This window comes from Saccopteryx bilineata, chromosome 2 (assembly GCF_036850765.1).
Source record: "Saccopteryx bilineata isolate mSacBil1 chromosome 2, mSacBil1_pri_phased_curated, whole genome shotgun sequence".
In the NCBI taxonomy this organism is placed as follows: domain Eukaryota; kingdom Metazoa; phylum Chordata; class Mammalia; order Chiroptera; family Emballonuridae; genus Saccopteryx; species Saccopteryx bilineata.
The window spans coordinates 106,941,154-106,967,324 of record NC_089491.1 but is presented as its reverse complement, the minus strand read 5'-3'; the positions used below and the strand labels follow the sequence as shown (position 1 = coordinate 106,967,324).

Here is a 26,171-nt window from a genome sequence, read left to right as displayed (position 1 = left end):
TAAGAAATACAAATTGCCAACTATAAAAATAGTCACAGGGTTGTAAAGTACAGCATAGGGAATATAATCAACAATACTGCAATAACTATGAATGTGGCACACGAGTACAAGACAGGTTGTGGTGATGACTGCATATGGTATATAAATGTCTAATCACTATTTTGCACACCTGAAGCAAATATCGTATGTCAACAATAATTTTAAGATAAATTCAAAAAGAAAAAAAAATGTATTCCGAGTTTATCCATGATTTCAAAGTAACTTATTCATGTTTAAAATCAATGACTTCAATTTCCTAATTATTATTAACTTATCCTAATGGAACTTAATATTTTGTATTTTGCTTACAATGACTCCTGAATAGGTATTTCAAATAGTGCTGGCCTTAGTTCTTTTATTGCCCAATGTTCCTTTACAGATACAATAGCCACGAGTACTTCTGGGCCTCTTGGGTGTAATATGATGAAAACGGTGGATTCTATCCCCAGATCTCCTAGTTCTCTGAAATTAGTCATAATCAAGAAGGAATAGGAAAGAGGGATTGAGAAAAAAAAAAAGAGAAAAAAAATGCACACAGACAACAGTGTGATGGATTTCTGGGGTGGGGGGCAGTGAAGGAAGGTTGAGGAGGGTACGGGGGGGGACAAATGTTGACAATGGAGGCTTGACTCTGGGTGGTGAACACACAGTAGTACAGTGTACAGATGATGTTCTGTAGCATTGTACACCAAAAACCAGTATAATTTAGTTAGCCAGTGTCACCCTAATAAATTCAACAAAAAGGAAAAAAAAAAAAAAGAAGAAATGACCTACTCCATACTGTGGCAGTCTACTCTTAGGCAATATCTCATCTCAGCTGTCATAAATCTTTGCATTTTCTCATGGATTTAATTTGAATGGCTGTGCTGGTGGCCTTTTGGTTAAGGGTACGAGATCTGGAGTGATTCTGCCTTAGCTTTGCCTCCCTTCTTTATTACTGTGTGACTTCTGGTGAATTATCTGTCCTTTCCTGAGCTCAGCTGCCTCATTTGTAGATGGGGTTCATAATAACACAGAGCTGTGGACAGGGGTAATGAGGCTGGAGAAAGAAAGGCTGCATAAAGCAGAAATACATACACAGTAACAGAGTTTTTGTGCATTTTAAGAATGAGAAATAGTTAAAAGCTACCTGGAGGTTTGCATCTCCCTCCATTTTCAGTGTCTGGCTCCTACTTTTACATTTAGCATATTGTGCTGCATCAGGGAATATAGCCAAAAGTGTTAAAATAGAAAAGAGTGGCCTGACCAGGCGGTGGCACAGTGGATAGAGCATCAGACTGGGACACAGAGGACCCAGGTTCGAAACCCTGAGGTTGCCGGCTTGAGCATGGGCTCATTTGGCTTGAGCACAGGCTCACCAGATTGAGTGCAAGGTCGCAGGCTTGAATGTGGGGCCATAGGTATGACCCCATGGTCACTGGCATGAGCAAAGGATCACTGGCTTAGCTGGAATCTCCCCAGTCAATTCACATATGAGAAAGCAATTAATAAACAACTAAGGTGTTGCAACTATGAGCTGATACTTCTCATCTCTCCCCTTTCTTGTCTGTCTGCCTGTCTTTCTCTCTTTGAAAAAGAAAAAAAAAGAGTGATATGGGGCAGAATAAATTTCATGGCAGAAATAAACTTTCAATTTGGATGAAAAAAATTGTGTAATTAAATTACACAGAGAAAGAGAAAGAAACAGAAAGAAATAATTTGTCTCCTAATAACATGATCTAGGCTGCTCGATATGTCTTATCTGAGGCAGTTTGTGAGACCATCTCATCACAGTCTCAATGCAAACTAATTTCTGCGTGCACCCTTTGTAAATTCCCTATACCACAAAACAAGCCCCTGATAAAAAAGGGATAAACCAAGTTTGATCATATAACCATTGTTCCTGTAATGGTATCTCATTAGAGGCACAAGCTCACTGTGAAGCTGTCATTTTATTACTCTCTAAGACCAAGTGTAAAATAAATGAATCCATTAAAACTATACCTTATTTTCTCAGCGTTAATCTGTTAGCTCACTAACATTTAAAATATTTTTTACCTACTTCATGTAAAACTGAACTATATCTACACAAAGGTAGTTTTCTTTATGGTTTTTAGTAGGAAAACTGCTCTCCTATGGTTTTTAGTAGAAAAAATTTGTAGGCATTATACAATTTATATATTTTATAAAATAGTGACTTTTTTATAACTAGAAAGTACAGCATCTTTCATCAAATTCTGAACTTTAAAGTTCAATGCCATGAGGTTGAAATCATACGTAGGTTTCCAAGAGCAGTATATAGTAAATTCCATCAGTTTCATGAAATCAGAATATGAAAAATCTTCTAAAACAGAAAAAGTGGTGACTCTTTTAACTAGGAGATATCTGTTACAGTGCCTTTACATATTAACACATAAAAATTTCTGTTTATCTTTAAATAAACAGATATTTTTCTGGGTGAGGTGAGAACCAGTGCCATGACACTCACTCATAGTACTTCATAACTGAAACTCACGCTTCTCTCTCAAACCTCTCCTGCTTGCCCACGCCAGCCTCTGGGGTATTGGGCTCCAGCTCCAGTACAACGGTTTGAAAGTTTGCAATTCTGTATTGAAATTCAGCCTTTTCTTTCAAAATGGAAAAATAACAAAAGGCCAAAAGGAATAAGAACATTTTCTAAGGCAACATAGTGATTAAGTAGCCAAGACTATAATTTAAGTTTCCTGTCTTCCTGTTCTGTTTTATAGTAAATTGTCCTTTAGTTAACTAATAGAGTATAAGTGATGCCTGCTTAAAGTCTTCCTACATTTTTAAAAGTTTACTTTTTGTGCACATATGAGAGATAAAGAACTAAAATGTAGATGGTATTAATTCTAAGCAGAGGTACTTTTATACTTACTCTCGTGTTGTTTCTTTCAGCTTTAAGTTCAGAAATTTCTTCTTCCTTTTCTAGAAGTTGTTCCCTACAGGCATTTAATTCTTTTGTCAGTGCAGCAAATTCCTAAAAGGGGAATAAAAATATTTGAATACACATTTCAGATATTAAAAAATATATATATATTTCAGCAGGAATTTTAAAATATCATAATCTGGTCCTGTCCGGTTTGCTCAATGGTAGAGCATCAGCCTAGCCTTTGGAAGTCCTGGGTTGGATTACCAGTCAGGGCACACAGCAGAGGTGACCGTTTGCTTCTCCACCCTCCCCTTCTTCCTTCTCTCTCTCAATCTCTTTCTTCCCCTCTTGCAGCCAAGGCTCAATTGGAGCAAGTTGGCCCTGGGTGCTGAGGATGGCTCCATGACCTCTGCTTCAGGCACTAAGAAGAGCTTGGCTGCTGAGCAATGGAGCAATGCCCCAGATGGTCAGAGCATTGCCCTTTAGGGGGCTTTCCAGGTGGATCCCAGTTGGGGTGCACGTGGGAGTCTGTCTCTCTCTCTCTGCTTCTGTTCTCTCACTAAAAACAAAAAACCATAATCTAAACTCTTGAATGTAAAGAATAAAAAAAACAAATCAATTGTTTGTCAATATGTATACATTGCTGTCATTAAATTAATTTCAATGCTCAAAAATGTTAATCCATGATATTAAATATATGCATTTTATTATAATAAGATGCTTAGATGAGTAGATAAACTATATTTCAAAACATATCAGATATATCATACTGAACTTAACATTAGTATGATGACATATTAAGAATATAGAATAATTTAGGCCCTGGCCGGTTGGCTCAGTGGTGGAGCGTTGGTCTGGTGTGTAGAGGTCCCAGGTTCGATTCCCGGCCAGGGCACACAGGAGAAGCGCCCATCTGCTTCTCCACCCTTCCCCTCTCCTTCCTCTCTGTCTCTCTCTTCCCCTCCCGCAGCGAGGCTCCATTGGAGCAAGAATGGCCCAGGCGCTGGGGATGGCTCCTTGACCTCTAGTCCCGGCGCTGGAGTGGCTCTGGTCGCCACAGAGCGACCCCGGGAGGGGCAGAGCCTCGCCCCTTGGTGGGCGTGCTGGGTGGATCCCGGTCGGGCGCATGCGAGAGTCTGTCTGACTGTCTCTCCCCATTTCCAGCTTCAGAAAAATACCAAAAAAAAAAAAAAAAAAGACAATAGAATAATTTAAATTTGACTCATTTTGTTAACCATTCAAAAAATATTACATTTTTATTTCTATAGAGCAATTTCCCAACTGTATATCCTCGATCATCAAATAAACAAAAAATAACACCAACACCAACTAAAGCAACTCAACTAAAAGGGCTAATTAGAAAATAAGAAATTCATTTATTTGATAACAAGATGCAGAAAGACAATGTACCTCTTGCAAAATAATAAATAAACATCAGACTTGATGATAATGTTATCTGAGTCTTTTATTAATTCATGCATAGCTTTCCTTGTGAAATGTAAGCTCTGTATGAAAGGGGACTTTCACTTCCTTGCTACACTCCCAAAGCCTAAGGCATGGGGTGTGTGTGTGTGCTGAATTATTATTTTTTTCCAGTGAATAAACATGGGCCATGTTGTTACAAAAATTTGTAAGTTTTTGTGTATTCTTTTATGTGACAAATGACAGTTTGGAGGAATCTTCAATGGCTTCCTCCCCTCAAATGGGAACAGCTATTACAGGGCATAAATAGATTTATAATTGTGAATTTATGAAACAGTTAATTTTTGTAGTATTATTAATTAATATTATATTACTTTTATATGAACAACTGTAAACCTACTTTATGATAACCTGTATATCATATGGGTAATTTTACTACTAAGCAGAGCTTAGACATTAAAAATTACTTTAAAAAAAGTTCAAGAAATCTAATTCAATTATTCTGCTACTCTTAGAAGCAAATATTATTTTAAAATATTTTTTAAAACAATAAACAGATCCATATTTTTCATTAAATCATTTAGATTGGTTCTTAGTAATAAAATTGATGCTTGTCAAATATTTAAGTATTTAGGAAAACTTAGGTGCAGGCTGAGAAGGCACTGTCAGAAGATCCCAAAACAAAACAAAACCAAAATGGGAGAGATAGGTTTGCTTAACCTAACCTCCCCAAAAGCAAATGTAGTGTAAAGTAAGTGACTGTGATGATGATGCAAAGATGGGAAAGGCTGAGGGTTTATATTTTTGCTTGCTTCAAAGCACTTATAGTATTTTGCTTAGTTTCTCTGAGTGGCTTCAACCCCAGGGGGCAGTTCAAGGCCATCAGAGTAGATTTAGAGCTTAGAGTCAACATGAAAGTGTCCATTGTTATGTTAGGGCTGGCATTACAGAAAATGGTTTCCTCCCCTAAGTGCTGCCTGCTTAACTGCTGCTGATAGTCTCTGACATATTATTTAAGTGAGGAGTATAATTAAACAAGTAGAAAACAATAAGCATTTCCATAGAAATGAAGCCATATATAAACTGCATAGTTTTGTGGGGAAAAGAAGAAAATGACAAGTATTCCTTATTGTGTATTATTAATATATAGTCATTTAAATGTAATCCTATACATTTATAAAACATAAATCTATATACATAACATCAATTTTAAGCAGCATATATCTGGGTTGATTTTTCTGAAGATTTAGCTTGCTATCTATAGAAAGATAAAAAATCAAGAGGAATGGGATATTTCTAGGTGATGAAATAATAAATGATCTATGTATTTCTATTATCAAACTAACAATAGAGAAATATGCTTCTATGCATTGAGAATAAGAGAAACTATAACTCTATAAGTGCAATCAGGTATTCAAAACTGCGTGCTGATGTGTCAATGTTGATTCATCAATTGTAAGAAATGGACCACTTGACAGAAATCAGTCACAATGCTATTGGTGACAGATGCTCTTCATTTTTTATTCATTATCATCACACTGACTATAAGCAAGTTATTTAGTGACTCCATGGATGAAAATCAGACTTATTTTTATTGACTAAATTCTTAGCAAATTTTAAGCATTACTTTTTCATTTATTAGCTCATCTTGCTCTCTAAGTAACCAGTGATGGAGTCTCATTCCCATTTTTTGGCAGAGGAAACTGAATTACTAAGAATTAAGTCCAAGCCCATGAAGAAAGCCATTGAGAGTGAGTTAGGCTGTAAACATAGTCCTCCAGACTATTTGTTTAGTGCTTTTCCTATATACCATTTTGACTATAGCTGTTCATCAAATTTATATGATTTGAATTTAGAATACATTTAGCAATAGTCTTTTCCTTTATCTCAAGAATTAGATAACCATCACTAATAATCACTTTGCATGATCCTTCTTAATTAGTCCAAAGGGAGGGTGGGGAACTAGGAGGCCCAAAGCAGGGTGTTCCTTCAATGCAGAGCAGAAAGCACTAGACAAGCACATTCTGCATATCAGGGTCTGCATGGAGTTAATTACCAAATGATTTTACACTTTTCTTCAAATATTTCTCTATCTACTTTTCCATTCTTACTGTCAAAAATTGAGTTTTATATCATTTTTCATGAGACAATAACAGCAAATATAATTAACATTGATTGAGTCCTTATAATAGGACAAGTATTCTGTCAAGCAATGTATAGTGATTATCTCATTAATCCTAATAAAACCCTGAAAAAAATACAGTGTCTCACTAACCAAAACTATATACTGTTACCATATAATCCAGAAATCTCACTCCTTGGTATTTACCCCAAAGAACTGAGAACTATCTACACAAAAACCTGCACCTGCCCTGGTCAGTTGGCTCAGCGGTAGAGTGTCGGCCTGGCGTGCGGGGGACCCGGGTTCGATTCCCGGCCAGGGCACATAGGAGAAGCGCCCATTTGCTTCTCCACCCCCCCTCCTTCCTCTCTGTCTCTCTCTTCCCCTCCCGCAGCCAAGGCTCCATTGGAGCAAAGATGGCCCGGGCGCTGGGGATGGCTCCTTGGCCTCTGCCCCAGGCGCTAGAGTGGCTCTGGTAGTGACAGAGTGACGCCCTGGATGGGCAGAGCATCGCCCCCTGGTGGGCATGCCGGGTGGATCCCGGTCGGGCGCATGCGGGAGTCTGTCTAACTGTCTCTCCCCGTTTCCAGCTTCAGAAAAATACAAAAAAAAAAAATACAAAAAAAAAAAAAAAAACCCTGCACCTGGGTGTGTACAGCAGCTTCATCCATAATTGCCAACACTTGGAAGCCACCAAGGTGCCCTTCAGTTGGTGAACAGATAAATAAACCGTGCTGTATCCAGACAATGGAAATACTACACAGTGCTAAAAAGAAATGAGTTATCAAGCTAGGAAAGAAATATTTGGAAACCTTAAATGCATATTACTAAGTGAAAGAAAATAATCTGAAAAAGGTTACATTCTGTATGATTCCAACACTATGGTATTCAAAAAGAAAAAAGAAAACTATGGAGACAGTAAAAGGATCAATGGTTGTGAGAAATGCTGCTCTTGGGGTGGGAAGATAGACAAACACAAAAGATTTTTAGGACAGTTGAACACTCTGTATGACTACATGACAGATACATGTCATTATACATTTTTCAAACATACAGTGGTCCCTCGTCTTTTGCAGGGGTTAGGTTCCAGAATCCCCCACGAAAGGCAAAAATCTACAAAGTAGTGACCTTATATTTATTTTATTATTTGTATATATTTTAAGGCTTTGTAAACCCTCCCCACACTCTTATAAACCTTTTCCATACTCTTATAAACACTTCCTATGCTCTTAAAAACTTTCTACACTCTTAAGCCTAAGTAATTTTAACAACATATAAAATTCTATATGGGTACTCACCAGCGAATATACTACAACTTGAATGATGAAGATGATGATGAATTAGCTGTGCAGTACCGATGACGATGAAGGTGATGACGATGAGATGAATGTACTGCACAGCCAAGAAGAGCATTACAATATATAAAAATACCTATATATGGCAAAATCTCTCGATATAGCAAAAAATCCGCGATACAAAATTAGAGCTATACAATTTAAATATCCACAATACAGTGAGATTGTGAAAAGTGAACCACAATATGGCGAGAGACGACAGTATACAAGGCAGGGTAAAGGTAAGTTTACAGTTGTTTGTATAGAAAAAATGCAATAATTAGTAAATGTAATATAATAATAAACTCTGTGTTTCAGGTACTCACAACTGTAAACTTACTGTTGCCCACTCTGTAGAATGTGCAACACCGAGAGTGAACCATCATGTAAACTATGGACTCTGCATGATGATTGTGTCAATGTAGGTTCATCAGTTATAAGGAATGTACCACTCCGATGGGCGGGTGTTTTTAATGAAGGAGGTTGTGAATGTGTGCTTACAGGGGGTAAATAAGAAATCTCTGTACCGGCCCCTCCATTTTGTTGTGAATCTAAAACTACATTAAGAATATAAATATTTTTTAACTCTCACTGAGGCCTAAAGGAGTTAAGATACATCCCCAGAGCGAGACACTTAGTCCATGGTGTATGTAGCTGAGTTTTGAACTCAGACTATCTATGTCATACTGAACGAGGATGATAGGTTGTCTTTTTCTCTCTGAATCATAAGCTCCCTCTTTCCAATTTGTCCTTCTTTTGGTCTTTGTAAGAATTATATATTTTCAAGATCACAAAACTTTCTAGAGCTTCAAATAGATTAAACATAAACAAACTTTAATTTTTAAAATTTGAATCATCTACATGGCCCTTTCAAAAATAATTAGCTTTATTTCTTACTGAACAATAACAACTGGGTACACAATATAATCAACAGTTCAAATGTTATAGAGGTGTTTACCTGAAACTTATGTATTCTTATTGATCAATGTCATCTCATTAAATTTAATTTTCTAAATGAAATTTTTAAAAAAGAACTTTTTTTTTTGAGAATCATTTTTGAGCCGGAGCAATCTGCTTTGCCCTGATCTTAGCAATTTAAATGATTATTTAATCTCTTTCCTATTTGGAAGATAAAGGTACTAAAGCTTAGCATGAATAAATATGTTGCTCAAAGTCACCTAGTTAAAAATAATACACCCTGGTTCTAAAACGCTTTAATATCTGCAACACTGACTCATTCTGGCCAAAAATGACAAGCTATCAAATTACTCAACTGTATAAAGTATACGGATTTATCATTCGTCTCTAATTATCCATCCATACGTACACTATTTATTAAGCACCTACTACCTATTAGAGCCTTGCCAGGTACTGAAGATACAGAGATAACTTAAATATAGTTGTTGCATCTGACCCTCAAGATCTTTCATAATTCCAATCTGAGGCACATTAAGAGTCTCCATCATTAACAAGCACTCAAAACTCATCACCAATGTCCTGCACATAAAGTAATATTAACGCTTAAATACACTGTTGACATATAGATGACACTGACAGTCTAAAACTTTTTTCTTGAAAGGTGTAAAAGAGATTATTTTCCTTGTTTTTATTTCTATCTTTCCATTTTCTCATCTCTTGTTTTCCTTGTCTTTCACATACTATTTCTTATACCTAAAATACTTTTGGCCATCCTGTCTGCCTCATTCCTTCTTAAAGCACCTACTTGCCCTGTTAATGCTTTATAATACCTGTTCAAAATCTATCAGTGCGCTTACTGTATTGTTTTTATGTTAATTGAATTATGTATTCATCTCTTTCAAGTAAACAGCATGATCCTTTAAGGTAAGTTTATTTTCTTGTTTATCTTTATATCCTTAGGACTTCTCATAGTTCTGGAAAAATTATATACACTTAACAAAGTTTTCTTGTAACAATAAGTAAATGGATCACTTTCCCTAAGGTTTTCTACCTTAATAACAAAACAATATTTAAAAGGTATAATTAAGAAGAGTTATTTGTTTTTCTGAGTGAGATTAAAATTTGCTCAATATATAACATGTTTTATAGCTGTTGTTTTTGTCTACATCTGAAATATTATACTATACTATATTCTACACAATAATGGCATTATTGTCTTCTATGTTTTATTTGCATTTACTATTGCTCTCAATACTTTGTGCATTCAGATTTATCATTTGTTTATTGGATATATTATATTGGTCTTATTCATTCCTAAAATGAAAATACATATTTAACCCATGTTATTTCTCTACTCTTTTTTCCCCTCAAAATATAATCTAAAGAATAGTATTTCCGCCTGACCTGTGGTGGTGCAGTGGATAAAGCATCGACCTGGAAATGCTGAGGTCGCCGGTTCAAAACCCTGGGCTTGCCTGGTCAAGGCACATATGGGAGTTGATGCTTCCTGCTCCTCCCCCCCTTCTCTCTCTCCTCTCTGTCTCTCCCCCTCTCTTTCTCCTTTCTAAAATAAATAATTAATTAAAAAAAGAATAGTATTTCCACAAGATTCCCAGAAAAAAAAATTATAATCAAGTAGATTTGAAAATAATGAATGCTAACTTTCACTCTTGGACATCCACTACAGTTATCAGAATATAAAAGATTCTGAGGAAAGTTGGTTTTGTGATCAAGAATTGGGAACAATCAAATTTCCATCTATAATAAAAGATGAATTAAATAACCTACATACAAATAGTAGGTTATTATACAAAGAGCACAAAATAAATAGGTTAGATCTTTACTGTATGTGTGACAGAGACAGAGAAAGATAGAGAAAGAGACAGATAGGGACAGAGAGGAAGGGAGAGAGATGAGAAGCATCAATTCTTTGTTGCAGCTCCATAGTCTCCTTAATTGTTTATTGATTGCTTTCTCATATGTGTCTTGACCGGGGGCTACAGCAGACTGAGTGACCCCTTGCTCAAGCCAGCTACTTTGGGCTCAAGCTGGTGAGCCATGTTCAATCCAGATGAGCCTGTGCTCAAGCTGGCAACCTCGGGATTTCAAACCTTGGTCCTCCACATTCCAGTCTGATGCTCTATCTACTGCGCCTCTGCCTAGTCAGGCAAATAGGCTAAATCTTTACAAAGCAACATAGAAATATTTCAAAATTATCATTTATAGCAAAAAAAAAAAAGTAAGAAACAGAACACAGTGTATGACACAAAGTATTGTCAGACGCTTAAAACAGGGAAGGATATGTTAGAAGAAAACTTCATTTATACTTCACCATGTCTTAATTCAAAGGAGCTAAGTTAGCTATGAATCATTGAGACAGGAGTTGTAGATCAGTTACCAACCACAAATTATATTCAACCATTTCAGGCTAATCTTTGTGTTCTGCAACCACAGTCTACCAAAATTCTTACTTTGCCTGAGGACCAAAATTACTTTCCCTCTTCTCTCTTTTTTCTTAGAATTTTAAAGAGTGGTCAGGACACAGTACTGTATAAGCACCCGCAGACTGAAAGGGATGTCCTGTTTTTTCTTAGCATGTACTCATTCACCCCCTTCTCTCTCTCTCACGCACATACACACACTTTTGTATGCCCATTCCTTACGTATTGGGCACTAGTCTAAGTGCAAGGGAGAGAAGGCAGTGAAAGAAGCAAGTTAAAGAGTTCTTGCTCTCAGTAAATTTATATGTACTCAGGTCTTCACCATTCAATTCTTTTTTATTCAGGAATGGGTCATCTTTAGCTACAGCAAGCCCCCTCAATTCTAACTCATTCAACTCACGATGTAGAGCAATGATTTCCTTTAAAAAAAATAGAGCAAAATAAAGGGACTTTTTTCCTGTTAGTAGCTTAAAAAAACTGAAGGTGTCATTTCTTGTTAAGTAACACTGTCATCTAATTTTCTTGTGCTTTTAATTATGAATTACAAGTCTCTTAAATTACATAAAACCTAAGGTTCCTAAATTTCAGCTCAATCCTCTGTGTTACTGCCCTCCCCCCCTGCCCAGCTCTTCCTCTTCTTAAGGTATTGTTTCTTGAGCACTTACAATAGGCCAGGGATGTTGTTAACTTTACATCTGTTATGTAATTTATTCATTACGGCAGAGAGACTTGGATAAAAGGGTTTAACTCTAGCAAGGATCAAGCTGGTCTTCGGAAATGATAGCGCTGGTATCCTCATCCCTCAGGCCTCTCACAACCTGAGCGTAGTCAACTGGCTTTCATCTCAGCGGCGTTTCACCGCGCCTGCTAGTGAACTTAAGTGAGTCAAGTGGCCCGAGCTGCTAATATTTGAAATAACAGCCCTTAGGTCTGTTGGTTATTCTCAGTCAGCTGGTAATATTTCAAATAATAGTTTCATGCAAACAATCTTCTCCTGTTTTGGTCCCCACATTTGCTACTCTCAAAGTAAAAAATAAAAGGACAAAGTCCAATTTCCTCCGGTTGCTCTGCCTACTCAGATTCTGTAGCCGTAACCTGGTCAGAAGAGTGTACAGATCAGAGCTCCCTCTAGCCCTCCGTCCTCTTCTGTTCTCCTCCTGCCTCTTTCTGCCCAGCAAATCACACAGCCCGCCAGGCTGCCTTCAGACAGATGGAGAACATTCTATTTTTATTCATGTTTATCTTTAAGTCCGTTTCTGATATTTAATATTAAACACAGAAGGTCTGCAAAAGACTGTTAACTTCCCTGACTCATTATAGAATGATGTGCTAACTCGAGGAGGTTTATTATGTTTAAAAGGCCTGGATTTAACAGGTGTGCCCCCACCCCCCCACCCCCAAAAAGCACATCAGGAGAAGCTGTAGCACAAGAGGGGAAAACCAACCTTTTAATTTCAAGTCATTGACACCAGACAGCAGTCTTCAAAGCAGTCTCTGACAGTCCGTTTATCATAATTACAATTTTAATACTTTTTCCCCAGCAATAAAACCTGCACTCTCTGACCTTGTGGGTCACTAGATTAATGACCCGACAGTGGCCTTATTTTCGCAGTGATCTATCTGCATCAGCAGAGGGTAAAGAGTGCGTGCGCAAACCAGTCTGAGAGAGAAGAGCAAGATAGAGGGTGAGCTGGATCCGGCTTCACCGAGCACCACCAACACCCTCCCCAGCCACAAAACAGCATCTTTTAAGTTTATTCTCCAACCATCTAACATTTGTGCAAATCAGAAATAGCTCTGAGGAAAGCATATGGCGTAAAGCATGCTGACTTGACCATCTAGCGCTTAAATTAGACAAAATTAACTACTTCGAAATGTTTTTATAAGAACTTCCTTAGGCTATACCCCCAATTTACTATATTTTGGTGTCTTCTTGTTTGAAAATTGAACATTCTAATGCCATTTCTATTTGTGGTACTCAGTAGAAAGCTTCAGATTTTAAATCTATATGTTTTTCTATTAAATTGCACATAAATTTATGTATACAAAATACATACCTCCTACCATACACCATGGGACATACTTTCTAGAAGAGATTAATAACAGGGATACTTAATTGGACAGATGAAAACAAAATAGTAAAAGACAATATATTCCTTAAATTATATATATATACATATAATATATATCATATATAAAAATCTGAGAGATATATATATCTCAGAATATTAGTTATAAATTCACAAGAGACTTTAGAAATTCAGATTTATAAATCATCTAGTTTGGAAAAAAATCATTTATTTTATAGAAATCCATACCCCACCCATATGTGGGTATGTCCATGTAATTGTTTTCTATATAATGTTATGTAATCGAATGCAATGTTAATGACCTCGGGTCTTATAATTGCCTCATAGACTTGCGCGAGCTCAGGGTAAGCTGTCATCCAAAATTACCGTGTGACACAGCGTGTCTCATGGTCAGTCCTGGACTAGACAGCTTGGAGGTAGAACTGCTTGCATAACTAATACAATTTGACAGGCACAACTGGGCTCCTAGAATTTCACAGAAATTGTTGAGTAAGGATATAAAATATAAAGAAAAATTACAATTTAAACTCCATACTAATATAATTTTGTACATCCTTGAGTTTTTTATGTATCCATATTATAATAAGAGAACTGTTTTGTCTTTTCCCTAAAACTGCAATAGAAGATTATTTTAATGCATTAATAGTGATCTGAAGCATGCAAGTCTATTTAAAATTAAACATGCTACAACAGCCATTTTATAGTATGTGGACATAGATATTCAATAACTTTTGTTTTCAAAAAAAATCATGTAGTCAAGGTAACTGGCACCAAAAAGTAAAAAGAGTGAATGTTTGTTAAAATCAAATACAGGTGCTGCCAGGCAGCCTAAGGCTGACTGGCCATCAAGTCAGGCTCCTACCATACCTCATTTATTATGCTCCCACTTGAAAGTGCTAACCTTATATCTTTTCCCCACTTTGCTATCCGGGCTGTAGTTTGTTAGTGCATGTACAGAGTTGCCCCAGGTATCAGCACTCTGTAACAGCAAATGTTAGAGTAGACTCATTTTTGTGTCTGAATCCTAGAGAGCAGACAATGTAGTCATAAATTGGATGGGACTGTATTTAAAGGCAGGCTTGTTTTTTAGTATCCCAAAATCAACAGTATGACTTCCAAGGGTCTAGGTACTTCTGCCTTTTTGGGCCCTTTCATTCATAAAAATATATATATTAGTCTGACCAGGTGGTGGCACAGTGGATAGAGCGTCAGACTGGGATGTAGAGGACCCAGGTTCAAAACCCAGATGGTTACCAGCTTGAGCGCAGGTTCATCTGGTTTGAACAAGGCTCGCCAGATTGAGCCCAAGGTCGCTGGCTTGAGCAAGGGGTCACTTGGTCTGCTGTAGCCACATATGAGAAAGCAATCAATGAACAACTAAGGTGCCGCAATGAAGAGCTGATGCTTCTCATCTCTCTTTCTGTCTGTCCCTATTATCCTTCTCTTTGTCTCTCTCTGTCTTTGTCACACACACACACACACATACACAATATATATGTATATATTATATTTTACATATATATTATATATATATGTAAACTATATTACTTCCTGATAAAGAGATAAATATAATCTGGACTGTTTTATATTAATTTTTTTCTATTAATTTTAAAGGTAATTTAAATATTTTCATGGTCCCCAAAATGTATCGTGAGCCTTAAACAGTGTCTTCACTGTACCTAATGGGTAAATTGGCTTCATATTCTGCCTATTCAGGGAGTCATGTGTGCCATGGTCCAAACAGTACCAACTTCAGGGTGAACCAGAGCTAGTTTCATATCTAGGCCCAATAGTCTCATCTGACTTTTAAGCCTCGGTTGTCTTTCTGGCAAATGTAGGTATTGTGCCTTCGTATTGGATGCATGCTTGGTAAAAAAATGGATTATTAGTCCATACAATTCAGTAGTCATGCATCTTGTTATTTATCCAAAAGAACTAAAAACTTAAAATTTACAAAAAATTCATACATACTGATGTTATAACAACTTATTCATAGCTGTCAAAACCTGGAGGCAGGCACTGGCTGGTTGGCTCAGTGGTAGAGCGTCGGCCTGGCGTGCAGAAGTCCCGGGTTTGATTCCCGGCCAAGGCACACAGGAGAAGTGCCCATCTGCTTCTCCACCCCTCCCCTTCTCCTTCTTCTCTGTCTCTTTCTTCCCCTCCCCCAGTGAGGCTCCATTGGAGCAAGGATGGCCAGGGCGCTGGGGATGGCTCCTTGGCCTCTGCCCCAGGCGCTAGAGTGGCTCTGGTTGCGACAGAGCAATGCCCCGGAGGGGCAGAGCATCGCCCCCTGGTGGGCATGCCGGGTGGATCCCGGTCAGGCGCATGCGGGAGTCTGTCTGACTGTCTATCCCCGTTTCCAGCTTCGGAAAAATACAAAAAAACAAACAAACAAACAAAACCTGGAAGCAGCCAAGATGTCCTGAAATAGGTGAGTGGATAAATAGACCGTCCAGGGGTCCCCAAACTTTTTACACAAGGGGCCAGCCAGTTCACTGTCCCTCAGACGGTTGGAGGGCCGCCACATACAGTGCTCCTCTCACTGACCACCAATGAAAGAGGTGCCCCTTCTGGAAGTGTGGCGGTGCTAAAAAGAAATGAGCTATCAAAGCATGAGAGGACATGGAAGAACCCAAAACACATATTACTAAATAAAAGAAGCCAATCTGAAAAGATTGGATACGATATGATTCCAACTATAAAACATTCTGGAAAAATTAAAACTATAAAGACAGTGGTTCTCAGGGGTTGTGTCAAAAGGGATTGGGATAAATAGGTGGAATACAGAGCATTTTTAGGGCAGTGAATATACTCTGTATAATGCTCTAAAGACAGATAACTGTTATTATACATTTTCCAAAACCCATAGAAAGTATAACACCAAGAGTGAACCATAATCTAAACTCTGGGCTTTAGGTAATAATAATGTGTTAATATAAGTTTATAAACTATAGAAAATGTACCATCTGGTGAAGGATGTTGATAAGACTTGGGCTAGTCATATGTGGGGCAGTTGAGACATAGAAAATTTATGTACATTCCTCTCAATTTTGATGTGAATCTAGACTGCTCTAAAAAATAGTCCTGAAGCACATTTTAAAAAATAAAGTACATTTAAAAAAATGAGATCCTGAATATAAATGTGACTAGCATTGTTCTTGATTAAATCAATGTCCAATAAATAGTATGCACTTAGTAAGTTCTGAGATACTTGCAGTTATTTTACATACTATTTCATTTTCTTCCAACACCCAATTTTCTCCATTAGAGTTGTACATTTTATTAGATACTTCAGGAAATGCAAAAATCATGCAGGTTTTTTTCCCCATTAATGGTAACTTAGGAGTTACATACTGATTTAAATCACTTACATAAAACTTATTAAGTACCCTCCACTTTGGGCAGGAAGATCCTAATACCACTCCTAATAATAAATTGGGGACAGCGTGATTGCTCTCAAGACTAATAGTACAGAAAGGAAGGCCCCATTGTATCATTAGGAGCCTAGCATATTGAAAATGGTTGATATTAATATGATAGAGTAAAAACACCCAGCACATTTTTATAAGATAAAATGGCTTATGTGCCCCTTTGTTCCTTTGTACTTAGTAAATTTTTTCTGATCGATTTATTGGGTTTTTATTACCTAGAGCACATCAAATAACACTTTATGTTCTCTTATAAAAAGAAGGCATCATATTAGTGTCTACAAAAACAAGAACTATGAGAAAATTCTCTGGACATCATAAAACTATTCTTAAAAGCTCCCTAAAATATGTGACTCTGACCTTATCTTCTAATATTTCCTCCACATGTCTCTGATTTTATCTTTTACTGCCCTGGGGCTCACACAACTCTCAAGATGTTGTCTGGAGTCTGAAAAAAAAATAACAGGATAAACGTATGTGAGGAGTTTTCAGTGCACTCTTGTGTGATTGTTCTGAGATGCTGTGTGAGAGGAGCCCCGCTGCTTACAAGTCTAGCCCGAATCCAGGGTGACAGCCTCAAGCCTAGCCAAGTGAGTAGGATGGACAATGTTGAATGAAGACCCCTCTCCTTTGGGCCCTGGCTCTTTGTTTGAATAGTTCCCCAAATCCTACATTTGAGCAGCTTCTCTAATTTCCAAATGCTGTCTCTGTGCATGTTATTTCTGGAATGAGAAAGACAACCTCAATGGCCTAGAACCAATACTGAAGTTACCCACATCAAATAGCCTTTCCCTTTAACCTGCTTCCCTTATACTTTTCTCCCAAATAGAAAAAGCCTTTAGGCCTGATCTTTTAGAATCAGACATATGAAATAAGAGAAAGAAAGATCATCAGAGAGAAATCCTAACAGAGGAACCATGACTTCTAGTTCTGTAACCCAATTGATGACCTTGACCTTAATCTAGCCTCATCTTTATAAAAAGAGAGGGAAAAAATCTTTTATCTCTACCAATTGCCAAAATATATTTTTGCATATTTGATGCTTGAAGCGTTTGAAAATTTACTAAAACTCAACATTCTAGTACATTCGTAAAATCACCTGGCCCAGTATGCATTGTAGCTAAGGCATGTCAGGGCTGAGTCACTGCCAACCGAAAACTCTGTTGGCAGATAAAGCCAATTCTCAACAGCACTGGCAGTGTAAAGCAGGAGGCATGTTTGACAAGATGCTGCATATTAATTTCAAAGGCTTTATCATCTGGTTAGGTAACACCTGCTGTGGCGAACACTCCCAGGCATGCAAACAGCATCCCAATGGAGTATTTAAATCTCTCAACATAGCCTGACAAAGCTCAAACTCTAAACAAAACTAAATCATGTCTCTCTAGCAATCAACAGAGTTATAACGATCTAACCAAAATTATGTGGGCTATGGCATTGTTTGCTATTCACTGAGCTAAAATGGTGTCATGGGTGATTTGGAAGTCATAAAGTATATCACAACACATTGTCCCAACTTGGAGAATTTTACTGTGTGTAGCATTTAGAAGAGCAGAACATGGCTCAGGGAATAATATTTTGTGTTCTATTATGTTGGGTTCATGTAGAATTAAAGTAGTATTTTCCATGAGAAGGAGAGGGGATGGCAGCAAATAACAGAAAAGCAAGCCATAGAAAATAAAGAGCTGGCAGGGACCCGCTACACCATCTCGGTCTGAAAGGAAGCAAGGCTTAAGGATAATAGGCATCTGGGAAGAGGGGTAGATACAAGCATATGTGTGTTCTGGAACTGTCAGGACACACTAATGTGACAATTGTGACACGAAATGCTCAAATAACATAAGATCTGAGTCCATGAATACCAAAAAATGTTCTTAGAATAACTGGATTTTTAGTGCAATTTCCTTCAGAGAAGAGATGTGCCATTGTCAATGTGGATACTGCTTTGCTTGACAATTCTATTTCTTTCTGTAAATTAATAAATTGACATTTTTATCATTTGTTTCTTGATTCCACAAAATATTGCATACTAGCATATAGGAGGTCCTGCAATTTTTTTTTCAGACATTATAATGAATAAAAGTGAAAAATAGTAAATAAAGGTAACTGTAACAATTACAGTAGGATACATGTTTTAATGGGGATATATATACAGGGTGCTGAGAAAGCACAGGCACAGTTCAAATAATCCACCTAGTGGGTATGTATACGCAGGGGCATCTAAGACAACATGTGAAAAATGAGTAAGAGTAAACTGGCAGAAACATATGTTAAATAAAAATTTTTCCAGATCAAGGGAACAACCGCATGAATAACCTCTAAAGTCCAAAAAAACCCCCACAAAAAACAAAACCTAAGTATGTTAAAACTGTTATATTCTTACAAAAAAAAAATAGGGGTAAATCAGAACCTTGGATTAGGCACGGGTTTCTTAGAGACAATATTGCAAACCCAGGCAACATGAGAAAAGATAAATAACCTGGATACCATCCCCTGTGGCTTGCCAATTACGTGTGTTTAAGCTCTTCTCCACCCAGTGTAATGGTATTTGGAGATGGGGCTTTTGTGAGATCGTTACATTTAGATGAAGTGATAGTGGTGGGATTATTGCCCTTAGAAGTAGAGGAAGAGATACCAGGTCCCTCTGCCATGTGATGACACAGCAGAAAATAGCCATGGGAAAGGACTTGGCCATGATGGCTCCCTGAACTCAGCTTCTTCAGTCACCAGAACTATGAGAAAATAAATCTGTGTAAGCTTCCCCATCTCCTGTACTTTGTTCTGGTAGACTGAGATTTGTACACCATGAAAATGAACAACATTTGCACTTCAATCATCCAGAAAGGGAAAACACAGCCCCTAGAGTGAGAGAAAATGTTTCCCAATCAGATGTCCTATAATAAGGACTTGTTTCTAGGCTATATCACTACCTATTATAACTCACTAACGAAAGGACAAATAGCCCATTAAAAATGAACAAAAGGTCTGAATAGACAATTCTCCAGAGATATATGAATAACCAATAAGCAAAAAATAAAGATGTTTAACATCACTAACCATTAGGGAAATACAAATCAAAATCATAATGAGCTATGACTTTGCCCTCACTAGGAAGATATAATCAAGAAGATAAATAATAATAAGTGTTAGGAAGGGTGTGAAGAAACCTTCGAAACTGCTGGTGGGAATGACACAACTGCTTTGAAAACTGTCTGGGCAGTGTCTCAAACGGTAAAAAGAAAGTTATCATATAATCCAGCAATTCCACTATGAGGAATAAATGCAGGAAATAGAAAACCTATTCACACATAACTTGTACATGGATGATCATTTCAGCATTATTCCTTAAAGCTAAAAAATAAAAACAACCCAAATGTCCAACAGTTGAAAAATGGATTTAAAAAATGTAGGGTGTGTGTGTATATATATACATATGTATATGTATATATAGAATATATTCTATTCTATATATGTATATATTCCATATATGTTCCACATATAGTTTACATATATACATATATAATTTACATAGAATCCTGTTATATATCCTATATATAAAATGGAATATTATACAGAAATAAAAGAACTAAAGTCCTGATACATGCTATAACCTCAATGAACCTTGAAAAGTATTATGCAAAATTTAAAAGGCCAGTCACAAAGGACCATGTATTATATAATTACATTAATACGGAATGTCCAGAACAGGTAGATATGTCTATATAGAAACAGGAAGTAAATTAGTGGTTGCTAGGACCGTTAGGAAAGATGGGGAGATTGGAGGAGGTGATACTTAAGGGGTGCAATATTTCTTTTGGGGTTAATAAGACTGTTTTAAAAATTGATCATGTTAATGGATGCACAAGACAATAAATTGCCCTTTAAATAGGTGAATCAAATGGTATGTGAAATATGTTTCAATGAAGCTGTTTAAAAAGGCAGTTCAGTGAAATATAGCAAGTGTAAGCTATGTTAATTATCGTGTTCTCTGGTAAAGAGCAATGGAACATGAGAATGACATTATTAACTATTGTTCTTCTTCTAATTTAGTAAACACTTTTAAAGACATTGAAAACACCAGATTTCTGGACTTGCCAAGCTAAGAGCCAAATTCTGGACCTTGCTAAATTTATCAAGGTAGAAACACCCTGGCATAGTCTTTTGAAAAGCCATTCCATCTTCTTGTGGCAATTGTTTATTGTTGTCATTGGAAACTTTTTCATTCCTATTCTGACTATTTTGATGTCCCTCCCTCGGCAACAAGAGTTTTTTTAAAATGATACTTTACATAAAAAATCTGCCATTTTCCTTCCTTGCCATTTTCCCTTCTTCTCCCAGGGGACTTGTCTGAGTTCTGAGTATCTTCTTGGTTTTTAGAAGAAAAAGAATTTCAAAATACTGATTTCTTAGAAAGTAAGATAAATTTTTCAAGAAAACTATATGTAAAATCACTCACATATATTCATAACCTTTCAACATTTTCCTAAATTTGGCTAAGTTTTTGAAGAATTTATATAAGCTAAGAATTCATAAGAATTTTGCAAAGACGTAGCGAAATTTGGGTAAGACCTTTGACTTCCCTCTATCCTGTAGATATTTTCTTTCTGAAACATGTCCGGTCAATAAAGAATTGCTACATAAACATACATGAATAAAATTGCATATAAAGAGTAAAATGTATAATCAGGTACATAATAGATTGATTTTTAGTATTTTATACAGTTTTTCTACAGCTTCATTTAATAAATCATATGTATGTTCACACTCTATCTTCTTTTGCCTCAGAGCATGAAATAATCCGTCTTTCAAGCAGTCTCATAACATTTCTTGATGCTGCACTTTAAGCTTCAACTACTTAATAACCCAAACTGGCACCTGAAATAAATCTTATCCGCCATCCTGTTCTAGGATTGTATGATTTTTTTTTTTTACATTTTTTGTCCTTCTTCTTCTCCAAGGGAGAAGAGGGGAGATAGAGGGATAGACTCCCACATGTGCCCAGACTGGGATCCAAATGGCAGGCAACCCTTCTCTGGGACTGATACGCTGTCCATATGTGGCCATGCTTGCAACTGAGCTATTTTTAGTGCATGAAGCGGGGACTCCACAGAGCCATTCTCAGTGCCAGGGTCTGATGCACTGGAACTAATCAACCATGGCTGTGGGAAGAGAAGAGAAAGAGAGAAGGGGAGGGGTAGAGAAGCAGATGATCTGATCGTTTCTCCTGTGCACCCTGACCTGGAATTGAATGGGGACTTCCACACTCAGGGCCAATTCTCTACCACTGAGCCCAGGGCCACATTTTCTTAAAAAAATAAAGTGTTGCAAATAGTCAAAGTTAAAAACTTCTACTGTAGAAAATTCTGCGATTGAAGAACCATGACTTCATTACCATTATTTGTTTATGTGCATAAATTGCATTAGAATGATGGACAGTTGTGTTTACGTTATACAGGGAAATCAACATAGGAAGGCCACAGCACTCCTGACTCCTTTTTTATTGACTTAAGCAAATATTACGTGGAAAAATGAAATGTAGCTATGGATCAGTGTATGTAATCAGATGTTCTTTCTTTCCAATTTTATCTTTGGTGTTAGAATAGCTTATTTAATGATATGCTTCAAGAGAAAGAACATATTCCATGAGTAAGAAAATTTTATACAGGAAAAAGAAAAATAAGGTTATAACTCTCAGGGAAGAAAATATTTTCAACACTTTCTTCATGTTGAGTTTTCACATTCTCTTTTAAACAGCACAACACTTAGAAATAAACACTAACAGTCTATATTGCAATAACTTAATTGCTCTGAAATGCTTTGTCTTTTGATTAATGGTGCTCTTTAAAAAGCATTTACACTTCGCCAGTAAGTAAAATCTAATTAGTGTTTCTACATTTGCTTTCAAGGTATTGAAAAAGTAAGTTTGCTAATTGTGCTCTATTGCTTTAAATAGACCACTCATAGGATCATTGGGCAGTGAAGTCAATGAATGGTACATTCAAGTCTGATGGGTTGAAAAATATTGACAGATACTGAGGAAATTCTTTATTTACAAAAGATTTTTTGTAAAGTCCTACTTTGTATTGAAAATAAGTTCATTTTAATGATAAAAACTGAGAGATGACATATTGAAAAATACAAATAAATAAATAAAATTAGTAAGATTTTCAGGTGTGTTAACTCTACTTTTAAAATTGATCATGCCACTCTTCCTTTAGTTTGTTTTAGTCTAGGGTAGTAAATTACCACTAAAGCAGAATCCTGGAAGTTTTCATTCTACTCTAGTATAAAAATCTCAGCTCCTAGATGGGAAACCCTGTGAGGACCAGAACTAAAAATTTCTTGCCTTTGTTATATAGTTAGCTCCTCACACTGGGCCTGTCATAGAGAGTACATTTTTTAAATTAGGATGGTGTTAAATTTACCATTCACATTTAGTGATGATAATTTTAATGCAGATTAGTAAACATTTGCTTTAAAAGCATTTTATTAGCCTTGGACAGATTGTTCAGTTGGTTATAGCACTGTCCTGACACGCAAAGGTTTAGGTTCAATCCCTAATCAAAGCACATACAGGAACAGATTGATGTTTCTGGCTCTCTCTCTCTAAAATCAATACATTTAAAAAATAAACATACAAAAAAACAGAACTAAAATCTTTTTTTCTGACAAAACTACTGAGGAATGAATTTTAAAGCATGGGATACCAGTTTCATTTCTTTGAAAGTGTTATTCTTTAAACATTTTAAGCTTACTCTATGAGTATAATAATTCTATTAACTGATACCTTTGAGAATAAAATTTGTTATTTATTATTTCTTCTCACTCAAACACAAGGCAACTTAGTTCTCATGATTTAAAACAATGTTTACAAGATCATATCTGGTTATCTTAAACTGTTGGAATTGTATAAGGTCAGAATGAAAGAATTTCCTTAACAGAGAATGTATTTTTTTTCTGCTAGGTACTATGAAGAAGGAACTATTGTGAGTTCAAATAATTAATAAAAGTTTGAACTCCAACCCTTTTCAAGGGCAGCATTTTGGTAATCCTTGTTTTTTCCTAAACCTTAACTCAAATTCATATTTATAGTCTTCCTGACATCTTTCTGCTGATGGTAGATTTCCTCTAGGCTAGCCTGTGTCTGAGAGTGGTCCTGGATTTACATAGGATTGTAGTTCCAACTCTCTTCCCAGGTTTAAGGTCTTGTCTCCTTTGCTCCTAGCCTACCCTACTGAATAACTTCAATGTTCAATTCTTCAGAAAACATTGTGCTGGTTTTTCAGAGGTCTATTTATTGTATTTTATCTCAGTTTCTCATTTGTATCCACATTGGCAGAAGTAAAAGCTAAACACGATAAAATATTTATAGAGTTTGTGTTACTGTGTTGAATTAACATTAAACACGATTCAAGTCAGCAAGGAGTTATCCTTAGGAAATTTTTTTTCTCTATCAGTTACCTAGTTTGTGAGACACATGATTAAATGTGACATAAAAAATTAATGCGTTCATAAAAGAAAAACTGGAAATCTAGGTTTATATCACATAAAATATGAATTGTATTTAAAATCATGCAAACAACCGAAACATTCACATTTCAACAGTGCAGTGCTTTTTGTTAGTTTGGTCTGAAGAAAACAACCAGAAATCCCAGGGCTGAGAAGAGAGGCGGAGACGAGAGCTCTCTTCAATTATTTAAAAGGCTTTCGCTTGGAAGAGTTGCTTCCCATTCAGACAAAGAATGATTGTAAGAAAGTCAGAAAGGTGCTTTTATTAAATGATAAATCCACATTCCCATTTATTTACTCAACATTTTAGAAGTGACTGTCAATATGTCCAAATTGTGCTGGCATCTCAAAGATGAATAAGTAGGATCCAACTCTGAAGTCTGTTTACAGTCTGAGGAGGTGATAGATATGCTCCCAGTACACTGTGACACATATCAGTGTTTCCTAACCACCTGTCTGCACAGTTGTCTGCCAGAAATTTTGTGCCGATCTGAAAAAAAGTTCACCTCCTTGATGTTGTATGAAGATAATAGATCTTAGTCTAATTTGCTTATGCTCGGGGTGATTTCTGCTGTAGCAGTCTCAGAAATAATTCTCCTATTTTCACCAGTCCCCAGGAGTAAAAAGGTTGAAAACCACTGATATATACATAGTCTACTGTGTTAAAATTAAAATCTATTATATAAAAGTAGAGATGGAATTCTTCTGACACTCAACTGTGTGTCATAAAAAATTATATCTAACCTGCATTCATCATTATAGTGGTATTGAAAAATGATGCAGACACGTTGAAAAACAGTTTGGCCCTTTCTCAAAATGTTAACCATATAGTTACACTCTAACTCACAAATTCCATACATATAGCAGTTAAGTCCTGGCCTTCTTATAGTCAGATAATAGAATTTATGTAAATCATGGAAAGAATCATGTAAAACCCTGAGACCAGATTTCTTTTTAAAAAATGTTTATATTAATGAATTTATGTATTTATTCAATGAATATTTATATTATGCAAAACATAGTGTGATCCCTGCCCTTAAGGAGCTTCCCTTAGGAATAAAAACCATGTGAGTCTTGAAGAATCTGAAACCTCAGCTGGCTCCAACGGGGCTGATCTAGAATGCCTGTTGTGGGGTGTTCATCAATGGTCTATTTACATGAGGGAGAAAGGTGGCCTCTGGGAAGGTAAAGTAGCCCAGTGTTTAAAATCTCCAGCTCCAGAGGCAGATGTGTTTGAACTACAGTTTCAGCTTTCGGTAGCTTTGTAGCCTCGGAAAATTTTCTTTACTTTTCTTTGCCTCACCTATTCACCTTTATAAAAGGGATAAATCACAGAACTAAACACTCAGTCTCAGGCTGTGGTGAGACTTCGCAGAGTTAGTTATATGCTTATAGACAAGTTATTATTATTTTATTATTGGAATAAACTCATAGCTCACATCTTTAAGGATGGGAGGCTCATGTCAAAGGTGATTCTAGGAGTAAGCTCTATGTCCCCAAACCCCACCAATCCACAGGTACTGACATTGTTACATTAACCATCAGTTTCCATGGCTGGTATTTTACATTCATACCCTCAAGTCCACCAACAGAATTCTATCATAATCAATTTCAGTTATTTCTGTTATGGCAAGAAAACAACAGTGGCATTTGGACCTAATACCATAATACCCTATTCTTTTAACCATCAATACGGCTATCAGACAGAGCTGTGGGAGTCCCAGGCAGCTCCTCATAAAAGGACCCAGCACAGACTGACTCAGACTCTCCCTCGGAGCTCCAGCATTAGGGCAGAAGCTTGAAAGGAGCCAGGGATGTGTGGGGAGGAGGTGGGCTACCTGTCATTAGGACAAGAACAGGGGGGTTAGCTTTCTGTCAAGCAGAAGTGCTGGCAGAGAGCATTGTCCCTTTTCTGAGACACCCTCCCCCAATTCCCACAGAGCCAGCAGGCGGGCTCCATATCTGAGTTTCCATCAGCCTGCTTCATACTGTTTGT

General features: G+C 36.8%; 1 protein-coding gene across 14 annotated transcripts in view; it reads right to left on the bottom strand.

Moving 5' to 3' along the window:
• The window catches only part of PPFIA2 (PTPRF interacting protein alpha 2), a 516,618-nt gene that overhangs the window by 188,952 nt on the left and 301,495 nt on the right, over positions 1-26,171 (bottom strand). For all 14 annotated transcript variants that reach the window (XM_066257567.1, XM_066257574.1, XM_066257566.1 and 11 more), the window contains one exon: positions 2,918-3,019. In XM_066257567.1, the coding sequence (XP_066113664.1) occupies positions 2,918-3,019 (102 nt within the window). The remainder of the gene's footprint in view (positions 1-2,917; positions 3,020-26,171) is intronic.